This window comes from Manis pentadactyla, chromosome 4 (assembly GCF_030020395.1).
Source record: "Manis pentadactyla isolate mManPen7 chromosome 4, mManPen7.hap1, whole genome shotgun sequence".
NCBI lineage: Eukaryota > Metazoa > Chordata > Mammalia > Pholidota > Manidae > Manis > Manis pentadactyla.
This window is the reverse complement of record NC_080022.1, coordinates 172,209,708-172,228,657: the sequence shown is the minus strand read 5'-3', so window position 1 is coordinate 172,228,657 and position 18,950 is coordinate 172,209,708. Positions and strand designations below refer to the sequence as shown.

At 36.5% G+C, this 18,950-nt stretch overlaps 1 protein-coding gene across 4 annotated transcripts in view; it reads right to left on the bottom strand.

Annotated features, from left to right (window-relative positions):
* The window catches only part of GJC1 (gap junction protein gamma 1), a 35,046-nt gene extending 16,604 nt beyond the window's left edge, over window positions 1–18,442 (bottom strand). The window contains exon 1 of one of the 4 annotated variants that reach the window (XM_036883022.2): window positions 18,295–18,442. Coding sequence is in view for 1 of the 4 variants with exons in the window: in XM_057501537.1 (XP_057357520.1) it covers window positions 17,747–17,816 (70 nt within the window). In the remaining 3 variants the exon portion in view is untranslated. Of the gene's footprint in view, window positions 1–17,297; window positions 17,693–17,746 lie in introns of those variants that run through there. The other 3 variants (XM_057501537.1, XM_036883021.2, XM_036883025.2) reach the window with 3 other exon arrangements.
* Window positions 18,443–18,950: the final 508 nt, after the last annotated feature.

Here is an 18,950-nt window from a genome sequence, read left to right as displayed (position 1 = left end):
TGAAACAAGTAAGTAGAAAGTCTCATAAAGAGAAGACATAAAGTAGAAACAAATGCAATTTTTAGAAATGAAAAATATCATCAAAATAAAAAACTCAGTGGATGGGTTTGACACTAGAAGGGAGAGGACAGTAAGAATCGGAGAACCTGAAGTCTTAACAGTAGAAATTACCCAGTATGAAAAACAGAAAGAAAACCAACTAGAGGAAGAAAAGGAACAGCCTCCGGGTTCTGTAGGACTCTCAACAGAGCTAACATTCATGTCATCAGAATTACAGGAGAACAGAAAGATGAGGTTAAAGAACATTTAAAAAAATAATGGCTGAAAATTTGGCAAAAAGACCCAAACCTACAGATTCAAGAAGTGAGCAAACCCCAAACAGGATAAACCTAAAAAAATTCACACCAAGACAACTTATGAAAACTAAAGACAGAAAAAATCTTGAAGGAAGTGAGGGAGAAACAACATTTTACCAATACGGAAAACCATTTTGAATGACAGATTTCTCATCAGGAACCATGGAGGCTAGAAGGTAGTGGTACATTTTCCAAGGGATTTGGGAAAAGAACTGTCAATCCAGAATTCTATATACAGTGAAAATATCCTTCAGGAATTAGGGAGAAGCCAAAATAATCTCAGGTGAAGGAAAACTAAGAGAATTTACTGCTAAGGAATCTCAGAACATCAGAAAAGAAAAATAAGTTTAAAAGTATGGGTACATACAATTGACTTTCCTTCTACTTGAGTTTTCTAAATTACGTTTGATGACTAAAACAGAAGCTGTAACACTATCTGATGTGGTTCTCAATGTATCAGTAGAAGAAATATTTAAATTATAAATGGAGGAGGGTAAATGGACATAAAGGAAGGCAAGGTTTCTACACTTCACTCAAATCTGTAAAATGATGACACCAGTAGATTGTAATACATTATGTATATACAATATAATAACCTAGAACAAGCACTAAAAAAGCTGTAAAAGAGATGTGCTACACGGTGTGTGTGGGGTCATGGGGAAGACAGTGTAGCTCAGAGAAGACAAATAGAGATTCTGTGGCATCTTACTACACTGATGGACAGTGACTGCAATGGGGTATGGGGGCGACTCGATAATAAGGATGAATGTAATAACCACATTGTTTTTCTTGTGAAACCTTTAGAAGAGTATATATCAATGATACCTTAAAAAAAAGATATGCTAAAAAAAAAACTGCAGCTAAGATCAAAATTGAATTCTAAAAAATGTTCAAGTAGCCTATAGGAAAGCAGGAAAAAGAAAACAAAAAATAAATACTATAAGCAACCTATTTACCACAGCTAAAGTTAAAAAGACTGACCATACCATACCTAGTATTGACAAGGAGATAGAGAAACTGGTACTCTCATACACTACTGATGGCGGAACATAAAATAGTATAAACTTTGGAAAACAGTTTGTCAGTTTCTTACAACTTAAACACATACCTACTATATGATCCAGCCATTCTGCTCCTAGGCATTTACTCTAGAAGTGAAACCATATGACTATAAACTCACTTGCACATAAATGTTCTTAACTATTTGTAATAGCCCAAACCAGGAAACAACAAAAATGACCATCAGCAGGTTTACGAATAAAAGGATTGTGGTATACTCATACAACGGAGTATTATTCAGCAATAATAGGTACAGCATGAATGAATCTTAATTAGGCTGAATGGAAGAACTCAGGCAAAAGGAGCACATACTGTATAATTCCTTCTATATAAAATCCTAGGAAATGCAAACTACTCTATATAATGACAGAAAGCAGATCAGTAGTTGCTTTGGTATGAGCTGGAGTGCAGGGAGGGAAGAGATTACAAAGGGGTAGCAGGAGGAAATTTTTGGGTAAGACAGCTATGTTCGTTCTCTTAATTGTAGTGATGGCTTTACAAGTACATACATACGTCAAAACCCACTAAACTGTCACCTTAGGTATGTGTAACTTGTTATGTCAATTATTATTTCAATAAAGCTGCTAAAAAATAAGATAAAATAAAGACTTTTTCAGATATACAAGTTTTAAGTCATCCTCAGCAAGCCAGCACTATAGGGAGTGTTAGGTCTTTCACGCTAAAGAAAAATGACTTCAGATGGAAATTTAATATACACAAAGCAATAAAGAACACATAAATATAAGACATCCGACAACTTTTCTTATTTTAAAAAATCTTTAAAAAAGACAAAGAACTGTTTAAAGCAAAAATGGTAACAAGTTCTTGTGGGATTTATATTTTTTATACATCCTTCTTTTTACACAGAGGTAAAAGTATGAAAACAAAACCACAAAAGGCTGAGGGAAAGGAAATGGAAATATGATGTTGTACGGTTATTATTATACAAGAAGTGGTTTAATATTACTGGAATACACACCATGATAAGTTAAAAATGGATACAGTAAACCCAAAATGCACTACTAAAATAACAAAAAATGGTATAATAAGCCAACAAAGTAGAAAACATGGAATCACAGAAAATAGATGAGACAAAGAGAAAACAAATAGACAGTAGACTTAAATCCAACCATATTAATCATATTAAATGTGAATGGCCTAAATATTCCAGTTAAAAGGCAGAGATTGTCAGACCTCTGGCTTAAATAAACAAGATCCAACTATATATGCTGTCCGAAAGAAAAACACTTTGAATATAAAGCCACAAAGCAATTAAAAGCAAAAGTATGGACAACGATATAACATACTAACAGTAATCAAAAGAAAACAGGAATAACTATATATTAATATCAGATAAAGTGGATTTCAGAGCAAGGAATATTACCTGAAATAAAGAAGGTCCTTTCATGATGATAAAGGGGTCAATTCATCAATAGAACATAAAATACCTTTATATATATATATGTATATATATATATATACACACATATATATATACACACACACACACACATATGAACAGCGCTTCAAAAAAGACACAACGAAGAGGAGCAACAGACAAATTAACAATAGCTGGAGGTTTCAACACCCCTCATTCAACAGTTCATTACAGAAAAAATAAGTAAACATATAAAAGATAGATGATATTGTCAACTACTTAGAGTATAGTCCACCCAACAGCAAAATAACTCATTTTTTTTCAAGGGCACAGAACATTTACTCTGGTCTAGCAAACTGGCATAAGTTGGTCCAACAGATTAGTTCAATGCCAGTCTTTTTTTCTTTTTTGACTATGCTGTATTTTCTTAATTCCAATATCTAGTAAGCCACCAACCTATGAATTATTATCTCAGGATGCTCTCAAATACACCATGTGCATCTGAATCTGGGTATCTAAAACAGAACTGAAAACTATCTAAATGGCTAATGATGATGATGATTTGTCAATCAATTAAGGTAATATCCATATGGGAGAACATTTTACATACCAAAAGCCTCTTCATACCACCAATCTACCAAAACTACTCTTGCCACTGGAAACTTCTACACTGCCAAATGCAATGGTCAGTTCTCTTACTCAACCTTTTGACTGATCACTCCTCCCACTGAAATACTTCTGAGAAATACTGAGAGTTTCTGAGAAATACTTCTATTCACTGAGTGATTTAGTGAACTTGAATCTCTGCTCATTGACTTGCCTCCAATTTACATTGCCTTTCCACAGTTTCATACCTGGAAAAATTTCCATCCTTTAAAATCTAGCTGAAAGGTCACTTCAAGTTTCATTGATCTCAAGTAATCTTCTACCCAGAAGCCCCCTAATAATTTTCATTCTACCAATATCAGGACTTAATCTATTAACTCATGATTAGTGGTAATGGTTTCTTATGCTGGAATGTGAGTTTCTTAAGGGGAAAGTCTGTGATTTTACAATTTTGAGCCCCTAACCACCCAGTATGTTGCTCTGAACACAAGCACTCAATGAACATGTGCTATATTAAACAGAAAGTATGAATGAATTGTAGGAAGGACAAAATATGAAACACATTCACTAATAGTCATATTTCAGGACAGAATACAATGACTGGTATAAAGTACAAAATATGAAAATACTCAGAGAAGAGAAAGACACTAATTCCTATGAATTAAGAAGTATAAACTGTTAATTATACTTCAATAAAGCTGGGGAGGGAGGGAGTATAATCTTACTGCAGAAGACAAGTGGGTCTCTGAAGGATGGTTCTGAAGGACAGCTTCACCAAGTTGAGCTGGGGCAGAAAGTAGAGGCAAGGGAGATGGAGAAAACAGAGTGAAAAGTTGCACAAGAAGGCTCTGAGACTGGAACATGATGGAGGATGTTTGGGAACTAGTTGTAGGGAGGGCTGAACAGGAAAGCCTAAGACCAGTTTGCTGAGGGCCTTAGCACACCATGGACCCTGAAATTAAAGCCTGTGAAGTAATGAAGAGTAAATGTTGTACAGATATAGTCCACAGACGAGTTTCACCAGAATTATCCAGAGCGCATGTTGAAAATGCCCATTCCTGGGTCTTACTTATCCAACTCCCACTCCCAGGCCTACTGAATCAGAATTTAGCTGATCTTCTATGGTTAGTCATTTAGGTTGTCTGTAATAGTTTGCTATACTTGTAACTTCGTACACATCCCCATTTATAGATTTAGGATAAATTCCTAAAACTTCTGGGTCAACAGTTGTATGATTGTGAAATATTTTTGAGTGTGTGTTAATAAAAAAAAGGTCAATTTCTTTGCCTACTCTTTCTCCAAAAACTTTAAAGGTATGTGATACCACATTACCCCTCCAAAAAAGCTGGCATTATTTTTATTGCCACTGTCAAGAGTATGAGAATGCTGGTTTCCTCACTCTCTCAATGGCTTTTAATACCTTTTTAAGAAACAAGGCTTGAGTTAGATTCTGAGTTTAAACTATAAGAAGTTTTAGATTATCACTAATTATTAGGGAAATGCAACTAAAAAACACACAATGAGATACAACCTCATACCCATCAGGATGGTTATTGCAAAAAAAAAAAAGAAAGAAAGAAACTAACAAATGCTGACAATGCTATGGAGAAACGGTCCTTGTTGTGCACTGCTGGTGAGAATACAAAATGTTGCAGCTGCTGCAGAAAACGGTCTGTACAATTTCCTCAAAATGTTAAACACAGAATGACCATATAATCCAGCAATTATACTTCTGGATATATACTCAAAAGAAATGAAAGTAGGGACATAAACAGATATTTGCACAACTATGTTTATAGTAGAATTATTCAAAATTGCCAAAAGATAGAAGCAACCCAAGTATGTTCACTGACAGACGAATAAACAAAATATGGTATATACATACAATGGAATATTATTCAGCCTTAAGAGGAAGGAAATTCTGACGTACTACATGGATGAACCTTGAAGACATTATGCTAAGTGAAAGAAGTCAGTCACAAAAGGACAAATATGATATGATTCCACTTGTATGAGGTGCCTAGAGTAGTCAAATTAATATATACAGAAAGTAAAATGGTGACTGCCAGGGGCTGGGAGGAGTGGAGAGCCTGTGTAATGGGGACAGAGCTTCAGCTGGGAAAATAAGAAAGCTCTGGAAATGGATGGTGATGATGGCTGCACAACACCATAAATGTACTTAATGCCACAGAACTATATGTTTTTAAAATGGTTAAAATGGTGATTTTTTAATGTATATTTTACCATAATAAAAAAGTAAAAAAGAAATTTTGGACTAAAATAATTTCATGTAATTAGTATTTACCTACCATCAAGAAGTTTGCAATATAGTAGTTTATAGGAAATTTACAAACACTTTTAAAAAACTGTAGCTGTATCAAGAGGCATTTAATGTATAGTTATATATCCTATGCAAAGGAAGACAAGAGAAAGGCACTGAGTCATCTGTTAAAGTATAAGAATATTTTATAATATAGTGACTTTCCAGTGAAATGCCTTAGTTTCCAGTTTATCTAATTAATTTTTTCATTACAATCTCTTTACTATAATGTTGGCCACAGAAACACTGTTAATCCAAAAATATAGCTTTCATAGATGTCTTTGGAAAACTCTAATAATAGACTCATGAAATAAAAAACTCGCAACAGTTTTAGATCAACAACTAAAAAAACCCTTAACTTGTCCCTTGTCAATTTTTAATGCTTACTAAGCTAAAAAAAACAGGAAATTAAAAAATTTAAAATAAGTAGTGCTATTATAAATGGTTTGCAAATACAACAACCAAGTCCAAACGGTCAGAGCTAAGTTTTATCTAATTAAAAACAAGAAGAGAACCCCCACAAACCTATAAGAGGTAGATATTATTTTTAAATCTTAATTTCTTCAAAAAACAACAACAACAAAAAATCCACAATGAACTAAATATCCTAAAAAAGTGACTCTTAACTTTGAATTCTGTTAAACTAAGACAGAACAAGCACTAATCTAGGGGCCAAGAGATTTTAACAGGTGCTTCAGAAATAAGTATTTCCATTTTTTCATTTGTGGCAACTATCAGATGATTTCTAAGGTCTAACCCTTCTCTTAACATTTCATGAAAACTACCTCAGCTGGAGCAAAATTTATAAAACAACCAACAAATTAGGTGGAATAAGACCTTCTAGGAAAAGGAAAGAAGCAAAGTAGGAGCAGTGAAATTAAACAATGGTAAGATGCCCAATTTTCAAAGACATTTCCCAAACAGTCATCTTAGAAAACTTGTGATTAAACTAAACTAAAAAATTTCAATATTGACTCACCATGATTCTGAAGTATTAACTATCTGGGCATCATGAACTGAGCAATCCACTAAGAATCATGCTAGTGACTCACACTCCTGAATGAGACTGCTTTATGTGCAGAAACAAGGAATCAATTAAAGGGTTTACAATGAAGATTTGTTTAACTGGAACGTTTTAAGTGGAAATTAATTCTGCATGAGTGATAATAGATGTTTAATAACTAGCTAGTGACAATTTCTATGCAAAAGCATTATGGTAGCTAAATAGCAAACAGTAATCTATGTATTACAAACATGAAAACAACTTGCTTTCAAAAGAACTCTTGGCTATGGACAATATTTGAGAAACACCAAATATAATTTGTTGTGAATGAAATTATAAAACCTAATGGAGAGAAAGTAGTTTGAAATATTGGCTCTATTAACCAACAAGGAAACAAAATACACCATTGTGGGTCCAAGTGTCAATTTGTGCTGGCAGAAAGCCATTCTCTTTGAATGTTAGAACCTTTTGGAACCAGCTGGAGAAGTATAGGGAACCTGGGATAATGCATTCATTTACAATGCATCTTAAGTGGTACCATTTTCGTGTAAAAAAGGACAATACTGGTACACTTGTCCAAAACAGCCTGAGATTAAGTCAAATCAACTGTCTGAACAATGGTCAATCCAGGAGAATGAACATGTCTCAGTCAAAATAAAAATCAATTTATAACATTTCCAGTATGACTAGATTCACAACACAAAATTTGCAAAAAAAACTATCATACATGAAGATGAGGATGATCTTGTACAACCTTTCTGGAAGGCACTGTGGTAAAATTTATCAGGAACTTTAAAATGTTTTTGCCATCTGAGCAGTAATTCCACATCTAATAATTTATCTTAAATGCCCAATAAGAGCACTTTACATAATTTATTATATAACCTCTATAATGAAATCATTATAAATCTTGTTTAGAACAGAGATCACAAAATTCAAAGGTACAATTATAAAGACAAAAAAGATTAGTGGTTGCCTAGTCCTGAAAGGACTAGGGGAGAATAGGGAGTGACGGCTAATAGGTATGGGGTTTCTTTCTGGGGGAATGAAAATATAGGACCTAAAATTAAATGGTGGTGATGGCTACAGAACCCTGGAAATATATTAAAAACACTGAACTGTATACTTTAAATAGATGAACTGTATTTGTGTGAATTATAATTCAATAAAGCTGTTGAAGACATTTTTTAAATGTCTAGATACCAGTGAGGTGGTACAAGTAACTGAAACACAAAAATGGGGCTTGCAGAATACACACTAACAAAAGGGGGACTACTGCTTAGTAGTTACAACTGTGAGAATTAGCAGCCTGACATAGCTTTCAAAAGTAGCCTTCAACTTGGATTTTTATGTGAAGTCTGAGTTTTTAAATTAAATTTTATCTAAGTATAAAATACTTATAGCAAAGTGCACAAATGTAAGTGTGCAGCTCAATGAATTTTCAAACCAAACACACCCATGTAATCAGCACTGAAATGAAAACAGAACAAAACATTACCAGCCACCCAGAGCTACCATCATACCCCTTCCTACCCAATGGAAACCACCAGCCTTACCTCCAACAGCATAGATTAGTCTAGCCTAGTACCAGCTTTGGCACTACTGACATCCTGGATAATTATTTGTTGTGGAAGACTGTCCTGTGCACTGTAGGCTGTTCTGCAGCATCCCTGGCCTCTTCCAGTTGTGACAACCAAAGATGTCTCCAGACATTGCCAAATGCTCCTTGGGGAACAATATCATACACATTGGGACACACTGGTTTAACCTGTTCTTGAACTTTGTATTAATGGAATCGTATAGAATGGACTTTCTTGTATCAGAATCATAAAGAATATACTCTTTTGTGTCTGACTTGTTAAACATCTTTTCAGAGTCACCAATGTTGACACATTTAGCTCTACTCTCCTCATTCTTTTTGCTTTATTATATTACCATTGTGTGAATATACAACAATCTAACCATTCTATGGCTGATGGGGATTTGAGCAGTTTCCGGTTTGAGGCTATCATGAATAATGCTACTAAGAACAGTCCATATAAATCTTCTGGTAAATATATGTATGCATTTCTATTGAATACCTACAAGCAGAACTGCTAGTCATAGGGTTCACATGTGTCAGCTTTAGTAGATCACTACTTTTCCAAAGGGGATTGTATCAATCTATACTCCTACCTGTCTCCTTTTTCTTTTTCATGTTGGCAACTAAAAGAAAAAAAACATAAATAATATTGAGCCAGATATTTTGTTGATTGAACAAAACCTGTCAATTTGTGACCTGTTTTAAAAGAATACTTCATTATGTGGGAAAATGCTCATATATAGTAAAAAGACGAAACAAACAAAAAAGCCCACAACATAATATGGCTGAGTGGAAATACACCAACATTAACAGTGGCCTATGGATAATTTCTGTTGAATTTGCCTTTCAGTATTTCCTATAATAAACATGTAATGATGGAGTTGGCAAAGCTTTCCTATGCAACAAAAGCCCCAAGATAAATTTATAAAGTAGGTCGGGGTACAAATTTCATAATACTTGCACATATTCATAAAGAACTAATTAATGGATATACCACAGAAAAGCACAACTATTTCATGGAACCTTTGGTACAATTATTATACCCCCTTGCAATAAGAACTTACATAAAATTCCACTCCAGAGTAAAATACAGGATGCTGAGTCGAGGGTAATTTTTAATTTGTAAGAATACATCAAAAGATAGTAGCACTTTGATGTGATGTCTTCTATAGCAGCTCAATATTATAATGCTGTTCTCATTCCTTTAGAGACTCACTATAAAGTGGCCCACAAGCAACACAGAAAATGAAAACATACCAAATATTCCCTGGAATACATACTTGCTACTGATACCTGCTGGTTATTGAATATCTGATATTGAGTATTTGGAAGGAGTTATCTTTATTTGAGAAAATGACTATTAAAATAGCCACCAAAAACTTACCAGTTTCCATTATAAGTGAATTCTATTAAATGTGTATTTGACATGTGAAAAAGTTACAAACTCCTACTTCCTATCCTAACCCCTAACCACTCCACTTCATTTTCTGTCCTTCATATCAAGGGTTCTTCTCCTGGGATAAGAATATGCCCATGAGATTCAATCCAAACCCAAAAGATATTATATCCCAGACAGAAAATGCTAAATGTTAATATATTGCCCTAGATGGATTTTTTTAAACAAAAATATGTTACTTTAAGATTTTTTAGATTAGCTAAACTAGGAATCTAAAACCACTATTCTAAACACTCATCTTATCACCATTTGCCTATATCAAGAAACTATGTCGATATGTACATAATTTCAAACACAAAGGCAAAAAAGTTTCTGAGGCAAAATAAATTAAAGGTGGTAGGAAATAAAGCTACTCTTAAGAGCTTTTTACCTGGGGTTCCAAATGGTAAGGTTGCTTTAAATTTTCATTGAACTAATAACCATAAATAACAGGTAACTAAAATAAATCTTTTCCACAGAATGCTTTATAAGCTATGTATATATAATTTCCCTCCCAGAATATACCTCAAATCATAATCATTTTTCCATTCTCTTTTCTCCTGAGTTCAAGTATAATAGAACAGAGACACTCCCAAATTTCTAATAATTTTTCCAAACTCAAAAAAAAAGCTGTCCTTTCCAAGTGAATCTGAGAAGTGCACATCTGCTTGAATTGCTCAATCTGTAATAAATACAAAGCTTTCACTCTGAATAATATGAACATCTACAACTGAATTGGAATGTGAGGTCAAAGCAAGCTATTTGAGTTGGACACACAAACAATGGATTCCCTTTCAGAAAACACTATATAGTCACTAAAGTATTTTCTATATGAATCTAGGTCATTTAAAAATAGATCCCAAAAACTAACACTGCTGTGCTGACATTATAAGCTTAAAAAATCATTATCTTAAGAAAAAAACCCAAACACCTTTATCACCCAAATCTTTCATATAATACAGTTAGTTCAAAGGTGCATACACTATGGTAAAAGAAATGTTAAGAGATTGGGGGTAGGTTGGTAGTCTCCAATTTTTAGAGTCTGAGGACCTTTATAAATAGCAAAAGATTTCCTGGAGCCTTAATTAATAGTGGCTGTGCATTTATTATCTGTCTTTGGAAAAAAACACAATGATAAGACTACCATAAACTAGTAAAGCTTAAAAATAAATCAGTAGTTTATAATAACATAATCCTCATAAAAATTTGAAAAGGTCAAACATATTTGTTAAGACATTACTTATACAGTTTACAGATACTACTTGAATAGATTCGCAGGTTAACTTTCAACTATTCTGCAGTGGCCCATTGTTTGACACCACAGTATGAAGCTAGTATCCTTATTTTACTGAAAATCATGGTGATTTGCTTAAGATCACACAACTAGTTGTAATACAACTCAGGACCTAATGACCTTTTCGCTATATTATGTTTGGTGTTTAATTTTATTTTATGACCACACAGAAAGTCACTGAAAAAGTTGATAGCAATATAACTGAAGAAAAGGTCCCATTTAAAATAGCAGTAAGTAGACGAAATACTTAGGAATAAGCCTAACAAGAAAAATACAAGATTTAAATGAAGAACACTTAAAAATACTTTACGAAAGAACATGAAATAATTAAAATACTTCAAAGATTTAAATAATTCCATGTTCTTGGATATAAAAGCCATTATAAGATACTAGTTATCCCTAAGCTAATCTAAAATGTAATGAAATTTGATTTCTGAAAATGCCAAAAAGATTTCTTTGGGACCAAACTGATTCTAAATTTAATGTGAAATAATAAATAGTAAGAATGGGAAATTTCTGAAGAGTAACAAGAGCATACAAGCTCTCTAGATATACATTATAAAGCTATAATAATTTTAAAATATAAAATTGGCAACAAGATGAACAGAATAGAAAGGCCAGAAGATCTAAATACATATGGAAATTTAATGTATGATGGGTTGGCATTTTAAACCAATGGGGAAGAAAGGGAATATTCAATAAATGAACTACTATAGGTACCTATCTGGAAAAAAATAAAAAATAAGTTGGATCTTTAAACCGTACGGATGAAATATTTAAAATTAAAAATAAAGCAATAAAAGATGAAAACATGGACTTTTCTTCTTAATCTGAGCAGAAAAGACATTTCTAAAATGACACGAAACTAGAGGACAAATGAAAGAAACAACAAATTCAATCCTAGAAGATACAATTTCTGGGAAGCAAAAGAAAACCCAAAACAAAATTGTATACAACTCAAAAGAGACACTAAATGATAAAATTATTTGCAATTCTTAGAAATGGCTAATTTATAAAGAGCTCTAAGATCAAGAATAAAAAGACCACCAAGTAAAATGTACAAATGGACATGAAGAAAAATATGAGAAGATATTCAGTATCATATGTGATTAAAAACTTAAAACTTAAAATTAAATTAATATACTACCTTTCATTTGTAGTTCTTTTCAATTGGAAAAAGATTAAGAAGTGGTGGGGGATAAACTGGCACAGCGTCTTTAAGAAACACATAGGAATACCCTATAAAATTGAAAATGCACATGCCTTTTGACCTAGCAATCCTCATTCCCAATATCTAACAAATATGCTCACATACAAAAGAATGTGCAAGAACATTAACTGCAGCACTGTTGATAATGGGCTGGAAACAATTTAGAAGTATACCAGTAAAGGACTAGGTAAAGGACAAGTAAAGGTCTTACAGCAGATATAGTAACCAAGAAGAATGAGACAGTTTTATCTGTAATGATATGAAACAAACTAAGATGTGTTAGTGGAAAATGAAGACTGTAGAACTGTGTGTATAGCATGCTACTACTTATGTATGTGTCTGGGGTAATACGGAGTATATGGATATCTACAGAATTCACAAAAAATGGTATATGGTTGCTCTGGCAGAAAAAAACTAGTGACTAAGTGAGAGAAGAGAATAAATGAAGACTTCTTTTCACTGTATACTCTTTTATATACCTTTAGGATTTTGTACTACTTAATATATTACCTACTCCAAACAATTGTTTTAAAAAGTCAACAAAGTGAAACACTCAAGTATAAAACTGTCAACACCAGTCTTAATGTTTAACTGTTTAAGTTTCTTGGGACATTAATTATACTGACCATTCGCTCAGCAAATGCGAAGGAATTAAAATTCCTAGGTACAATATATGAAAGAAAAAACCTTATCTTAATTTCTCTATTCCATCTGGTAGCTTGCCCAAATAAGCCTAGCTGCCATTAATTTCCTGAGAGGTAAGAATTTTGTACACTATACCATGTGTATACTATACCATAGGTGAACACTGTATATCTGGTCTATTCGAACGACATAAGACTGATTAGGCCATGGCTATTAGTAAGTTTACATCAGTAAGTATTTACTAAGGACCTAGTACTATTCTGGCATATAAGACCAATAACACAAAAGCAACACACAATAACAAGGCTTCTAGTTAGAAGAACAAAAGCTTGGTCAGAAGTTACTTCACTGCTATCAGCAATTGCCAATAAAAAAGAAATTAGTAAGTACTCAAACGTCGAATAAATAAATGAACGATGAGCTCAGTGCTGTGGATACTATGCTATCCAAGACAGACATTACTTCTGACTTTATGGAATATACAGTACAGTTTAATGGTGAAATGCACATTATACAAGGAATTAAATTGGAAGTACAAGGTGCTATAGGAATGTCTTTTAAGGATCCTTAACCTAATCTAGGAGGATCAGAGGTTCTCTGCAAAAGTGATATTTAAGCCCCTTTTGAAAAATGAGGAGCTGCTTTTCAGGCAGTGGGATTAGCTACAGCATGTACAAAGGCCCTTGGGTGAGCTTTGAACCATCAGGGAATAGTAAAAAAAGATCAGTATGGTTAAGTTATACATTAACAGGAGAGAATGTACAAAGGATGCTGGAAAAGTAGGCATGGCCAGATCACACCTTGTTAAGTGAAGACTGAAGGCTTTAAAGGTAAACCATCAGAAGCTTTCAGATAATCGACTTGATTAAATTTGTTTCACAAAGACAATTCTAGCTGCTGTGAGGAGCAGATGAGGATATATTGCTTAGAGGTATATTCATATGTAGTAAAAATATAAAGAAATGCAAGGGTATATTAACATACTATGGTCTGAAAATGCAGGTTTTTATTTGGTACATTTAAATAAAATGTTTCTAACTAGAAAAAAAAAGAAATGCAGGGAATAATAAATTCAAGTTGGTGATTACCTCTGGTAAGGAGGAGGCCTACAGTGGATCTGTGGGGAGAGAATGCAATCAGGTAGGGAAACACAAGAGACTTCAACTGTGCCAGTATGCAAGTACTTACTACAGTACTATTTATTACTTTTTCTGTCTTATATATTCCATTACTTTTTCTTTTAATAAGAGTAAACAAGGAAAGACCATTTAGAACTGACCATAATAGTCTTAGGAAAAGGTGGCCTGACTAGGATGAGAAGAGTAGAGGTGGAGAAAACTGCAAAAGTCTGGCTTCAGTAAGTTGTTGATAGAACTACTTAAATGAAATGGTACAGTGAAGAAGGTCTAAGTTTGGAGCCAAGATCAAGAGTTTGGTCTGGGCAATTCAATTTAAAGAACCTCTATCTAAATTGAGCAGGCAGATGGAAACAGAAAAGGTGTCTTAACCACAGACAAAAATTTGGGAATATTCAAAATGTATATGGTTAACTGAAGCCACAGAATGGATAATTAGAGTGAGTTGAAAGGAAGAAGACTAAGGACCAAGACTTAGTTAAAGATCTGGTCTACCGGAGGAGTAGGGGGAAGCGGGAGGGACCTGAAGGAACAGCCATTCTGGATGGGCAATTACGACTTAGAGGTCCAAGAATTAGTCAAAGGGAATTCCCCCTAAATAGAGTCCAGATCCACTTTACACTGAATATTCCCAAAATAGATGTTGTAACTCAGTTAAGTAACAATAAATTCAGTCAAAACTGATAAATCCTACAAGATGTAGATGAAAACAATCTCTGTAACTATGAGACTTGAACACAGTTTAGAAATCAGTGATGTATGAAGTTTATTCAGTTTCTATAGTAAAAAAACAAAAACTTACTGGGAAATCTTATACATTTCTTTTGTTTTAAAGATTTTAGATAATTTCTAGATTGCTAAACCTTTTAAGCATGTTAAACTATAAGCATTCTAAGAGCAAAAACCAGAGTATTCATCTTTGAATCTTTAGCATCTAGTTCCGTGCCCAACATTAAAGTACCTGACTAGAAAAAAAAAATCACTGAATGAATGAATGGCACCAGAACACTTTTGTGCAAATTGTGCTGCTACCACAACAGTTCTTTCAGAACAAGCTTTAACTGAGGGCTCTTCTCATTCCACAGAACACTTACTTCCTTTAGAAATAAAATGCTATCTGCAAAGAGATCTCATCCTTATCTTAAGGGGAAAATCCTTTGGGCAACACATCCCACAGATTTGAATGATAAACCCGAGTGCTGTCAGCCACTGCAGTGTCTGCAAAACTCAAGTATGTACACCGGCCAGTGCTGACTGTCTAGTCATCGATTCTTGAGAGTTGTAGAATAGCAATGCTCAGATTTAACAAATAGGTCCTTACTTCCACAAAAACTAAACTCACCAGTCTGAAAAACAACTGTTGGCATTTAGCTGTATTAACAGTTCAGAATTATATTCTCTGTATAATTTTCAGGATAATGATGTCAGCTAAAATCTGTTTTATATGTATAATATTCTCAAAGCAAAAACATTGAAAAGTAATTCCATTTTTCTTTGCCTAAATTTCTGTCTGATATTTTAGATAGGAGTCACACATTTCTATGCTACAAGAAAAGCACTAGTTCAGAAGTAAGTTATTATACCCCCAGTTGCACTTAACTATCCAAATTAAATTTTTTTTAAGGAATATTAATTTATTTTGAAATGTGGAGCTTCAAATTAAAAAACCACAGCTTTGTGGAACTTCTCACTTTGCTATCGGCATGGAACAAACTATGTGTAGAGAATGATGCTCTGGATTTTAATTATATAGTTGTATTCTAGGATCCCAATTACTGAATTGATGAGCTGGAGCTGGAGAGGGGTTTGGTGGGGTGCAGCTAATCAGAGACAGGCCCTGTATCCCTTCCCTTAGGCTAGTTTATATAACCATGAAATAAGAATAAAAAATTCTTATTAAGGGAAAAAGCTGATGATAGGTTAACTTCCTATCCTATCATGGTAAGGTTAAATCCTTCCGATTAAAGGCTTAAACTCAATTCTACCTTCATGAATTACTAACACATCGAAAGTTACTGGGTCCTTTGCTCCTTTTTAAGAGCATCATGGTGGCTACCTTACAAGCAGAAAACCAATTCTAAAGTCACACAAACTAAAAAGACGCTGAAAGTGTTAACTTTTGGAAATGATGTTTGAAATGCTTTGGAAAAGTGCCCAACAATTTAAAGTAGTAATATTAGACCATTACAGATCGGGACAAATTATAGGAGAACTTCCATATAACTTCTATGTATTCTCTCAAAATGTCCTCTGTCTGCAATACTCTCCTCACAAAGATCTAGCAAACACTAAGACAGATTAATTTTCCAAAGCTTTTACCTTTAACCCAAAACAGTTCATGTTTCTTCAGTTATGCCATTTTAAAGCACTCAAATACAAAGCAACTGCGATATACAACTCTATGCTAAATAAATAAAAAACAAAGAACAAAACATCCCCCAAACCCCACAGCAAAGGTCAGAAGCTCTGGAATTAAGTTTATTTTTCTGCATCTTATTCTGAATAATACCTAAACCCTCTTTAGGAGGTAAAGGATCTGATCCCGAAATTACATTATTAGTCTCTTTTTCTACAAATATTGACGTATTTGAGAAATGCTGCTCTCCATTTATAAGGAATTAAAATCCCTTTCATTTATACAGCTTGATTTTTACAGCGCTTTCATTGATATTCACTTGAAATATATACAACACGAACGTATAATAATTTTAGATTAACAAGGCATAGAAGATAACGCTTATCCAGAACTCACTCTAACCTAACTACTCCACAAAGTGCAACCTTGAGGCCAACAGAATAAGGCGTGACCACAGTGAAAACTGTACCATTGCAGGTTCTCAATGAACAAAAATACCTTTAAATGATAAAACCAGACTCCCCCATTTCGCAAAGAAAAAGTAATCCCAATCTTAGAAATAGCAAAGAAAAACTCCAAAACAAAACCCAAATTCCAAACCACAGTCACGCAAATCTTTTCAACTCAAAGCTCCAAACGCAGCCACCAACCACACAACTGGCTACAAAATCACAGCGTTAGCGCCTTCTTTGAATTTCGAATCTGGAGATTTAAGAAAAAAACAAAAGATCAAAACAAAACAGCAGTTCTAAATTTCACTAAGTGGAAAAAAAATCACTTTAAGTGAAGAAAACGTGTTAATCATGAGACGACTAATCTCATTTCCTCGTCCACGCTTCCAGCCCTTGAACTAAATCTCTGAAACATCGACGGGAGACAGGAGTCCTGGCAGCGAGGTTAGAGGGAGCCAAACCAACCGCTCGCCGTCCGGAGAGATGTCAGGCGCCGGGCATCGGGAGACAAAGACGAGCCCGCGAAGCGCCCCAGCAGCAAGGGGCGGCCCTGCGCCCCTAACCGCCCGGAGAAGTGGGGAGCACCGCCGAAGACGCGCCCACGGTCCTACGGGCTCCCCGCCCGCACGGCGCGGCCGCCGCGGCCCGGGTCCACCCGCGGGCCGTTTCCCTCCCAATTTGGGAACCGCGCGCCTGGGGACAAAGGGGGAGGGCGCGCCGTGGGCAGCGGGATTGCGACGTCCCTCGGGGCTCGGCGGGAACCCTCGGCAGGTCCCTCTCCCTCCCGCCGGCGCCTGGCCGCACTCTTCCCCGGGCCCCCGGGCCCCTCTCGGGCCTCCGCACAAGTTCTCTCGTTGCCCCTCGGCCCCTCCCCTTGCCCGCTTCTCCCTAGCCAGCCCTGCGCCGCCCCTCACCCGGCGGCGTGTTGCCCCGGAGCCGCCTCCTCCGCCGGGCCTCAGCCCGTCCCGCCGGCCGCCGCCTCATGTGCCCCGTGTCGCCATCGCCTTCGCCCTCGCCGCTCCTCCTCTTTCGCCGCCACAGCCTTCGCTTCAGTCTCCAGCACAGGCCGAAGCAGCTCCCGCCGCCGCCGCCTGCCGCTCCCGCCGCCCGGACCCGCGGGGAGGCGCGTGCGCACTACGCGCCGCGGTGGGGGCGGGGGGTCCCGCCGCGGCCTGGGAGCAGGGGGCGCGCGGCACGTGGCGCTGCGTTGGGAGGGGGCGTCCCGGAGCGCGCGAGCGTCCAACTTTCCGCGGTAGGGATCGCGCGCGCTCCCGAGAGGTCCCGGACGCTGCGGAGGGGTGACGCGTGTCGGACCCACCCGCGTGGAGTCCGGGCCGGCGTGGGCGCAGACCTCGCCTCCGGAACAATTCATTCCACCAACTTGACTCTCGGGACAGGCGTCGTCCGCGGGAGTGCTTCACTTTGAGCTGACTGCTAACGACGCCGTGAGGACACGCCTTACCTGGGTATCCTGGGTTGGTCCAGCGAGCCGGGGAGCTGTCTTCTGTGCACTCGGCCAAGGCCTTGGTAAAAAGTAAGCTAAGGATGCTGATGCCCCGTACTAGGTTCTGCTCTACGGTTACTCGAGGATCCTACTGGCCCTCGTTCGGTTAACCATCCTAGCTCCTTTGAGTTGTCGTATGAAGTGACGTTCTAGATACTTTTGAGGTCCTGGGCTTCTCGGATTAGCAAGACCCTAATTGGCCATTTCCTCTTAACCCCTTGCATCCCAGCAGGATCCCATTCAAAGGACTTCCTAAAAATTTGTATGCATGGACTCTCCAGTCTGCCCCTTGGAATCTGAAAAGTCCACAAATACTTGAGGTAGAGTGAGTACATGCATAACAACGAGGGCGCGCTGAGGAGATGGGAGTGTGCTTTGTAGAGTGACAACTCCTGTACTCAATTATTTCATTTGACCATCACTATGCAGAAGGATGGGCTTTTATTTTACCCTTTTGACCAGAGAGGAAATTAGTCTCTAACAAGTGAGGTGACTAGCTACAGGTCAAACACCTCCGCCCGGAAAGCCAGGCCCTAACAGGCCAGTTCAGAGGTTAAAGACTTGAGGACTGGGCTTCTAGACCACTGACAAGGTTTTGTTTGGCCAATACAACG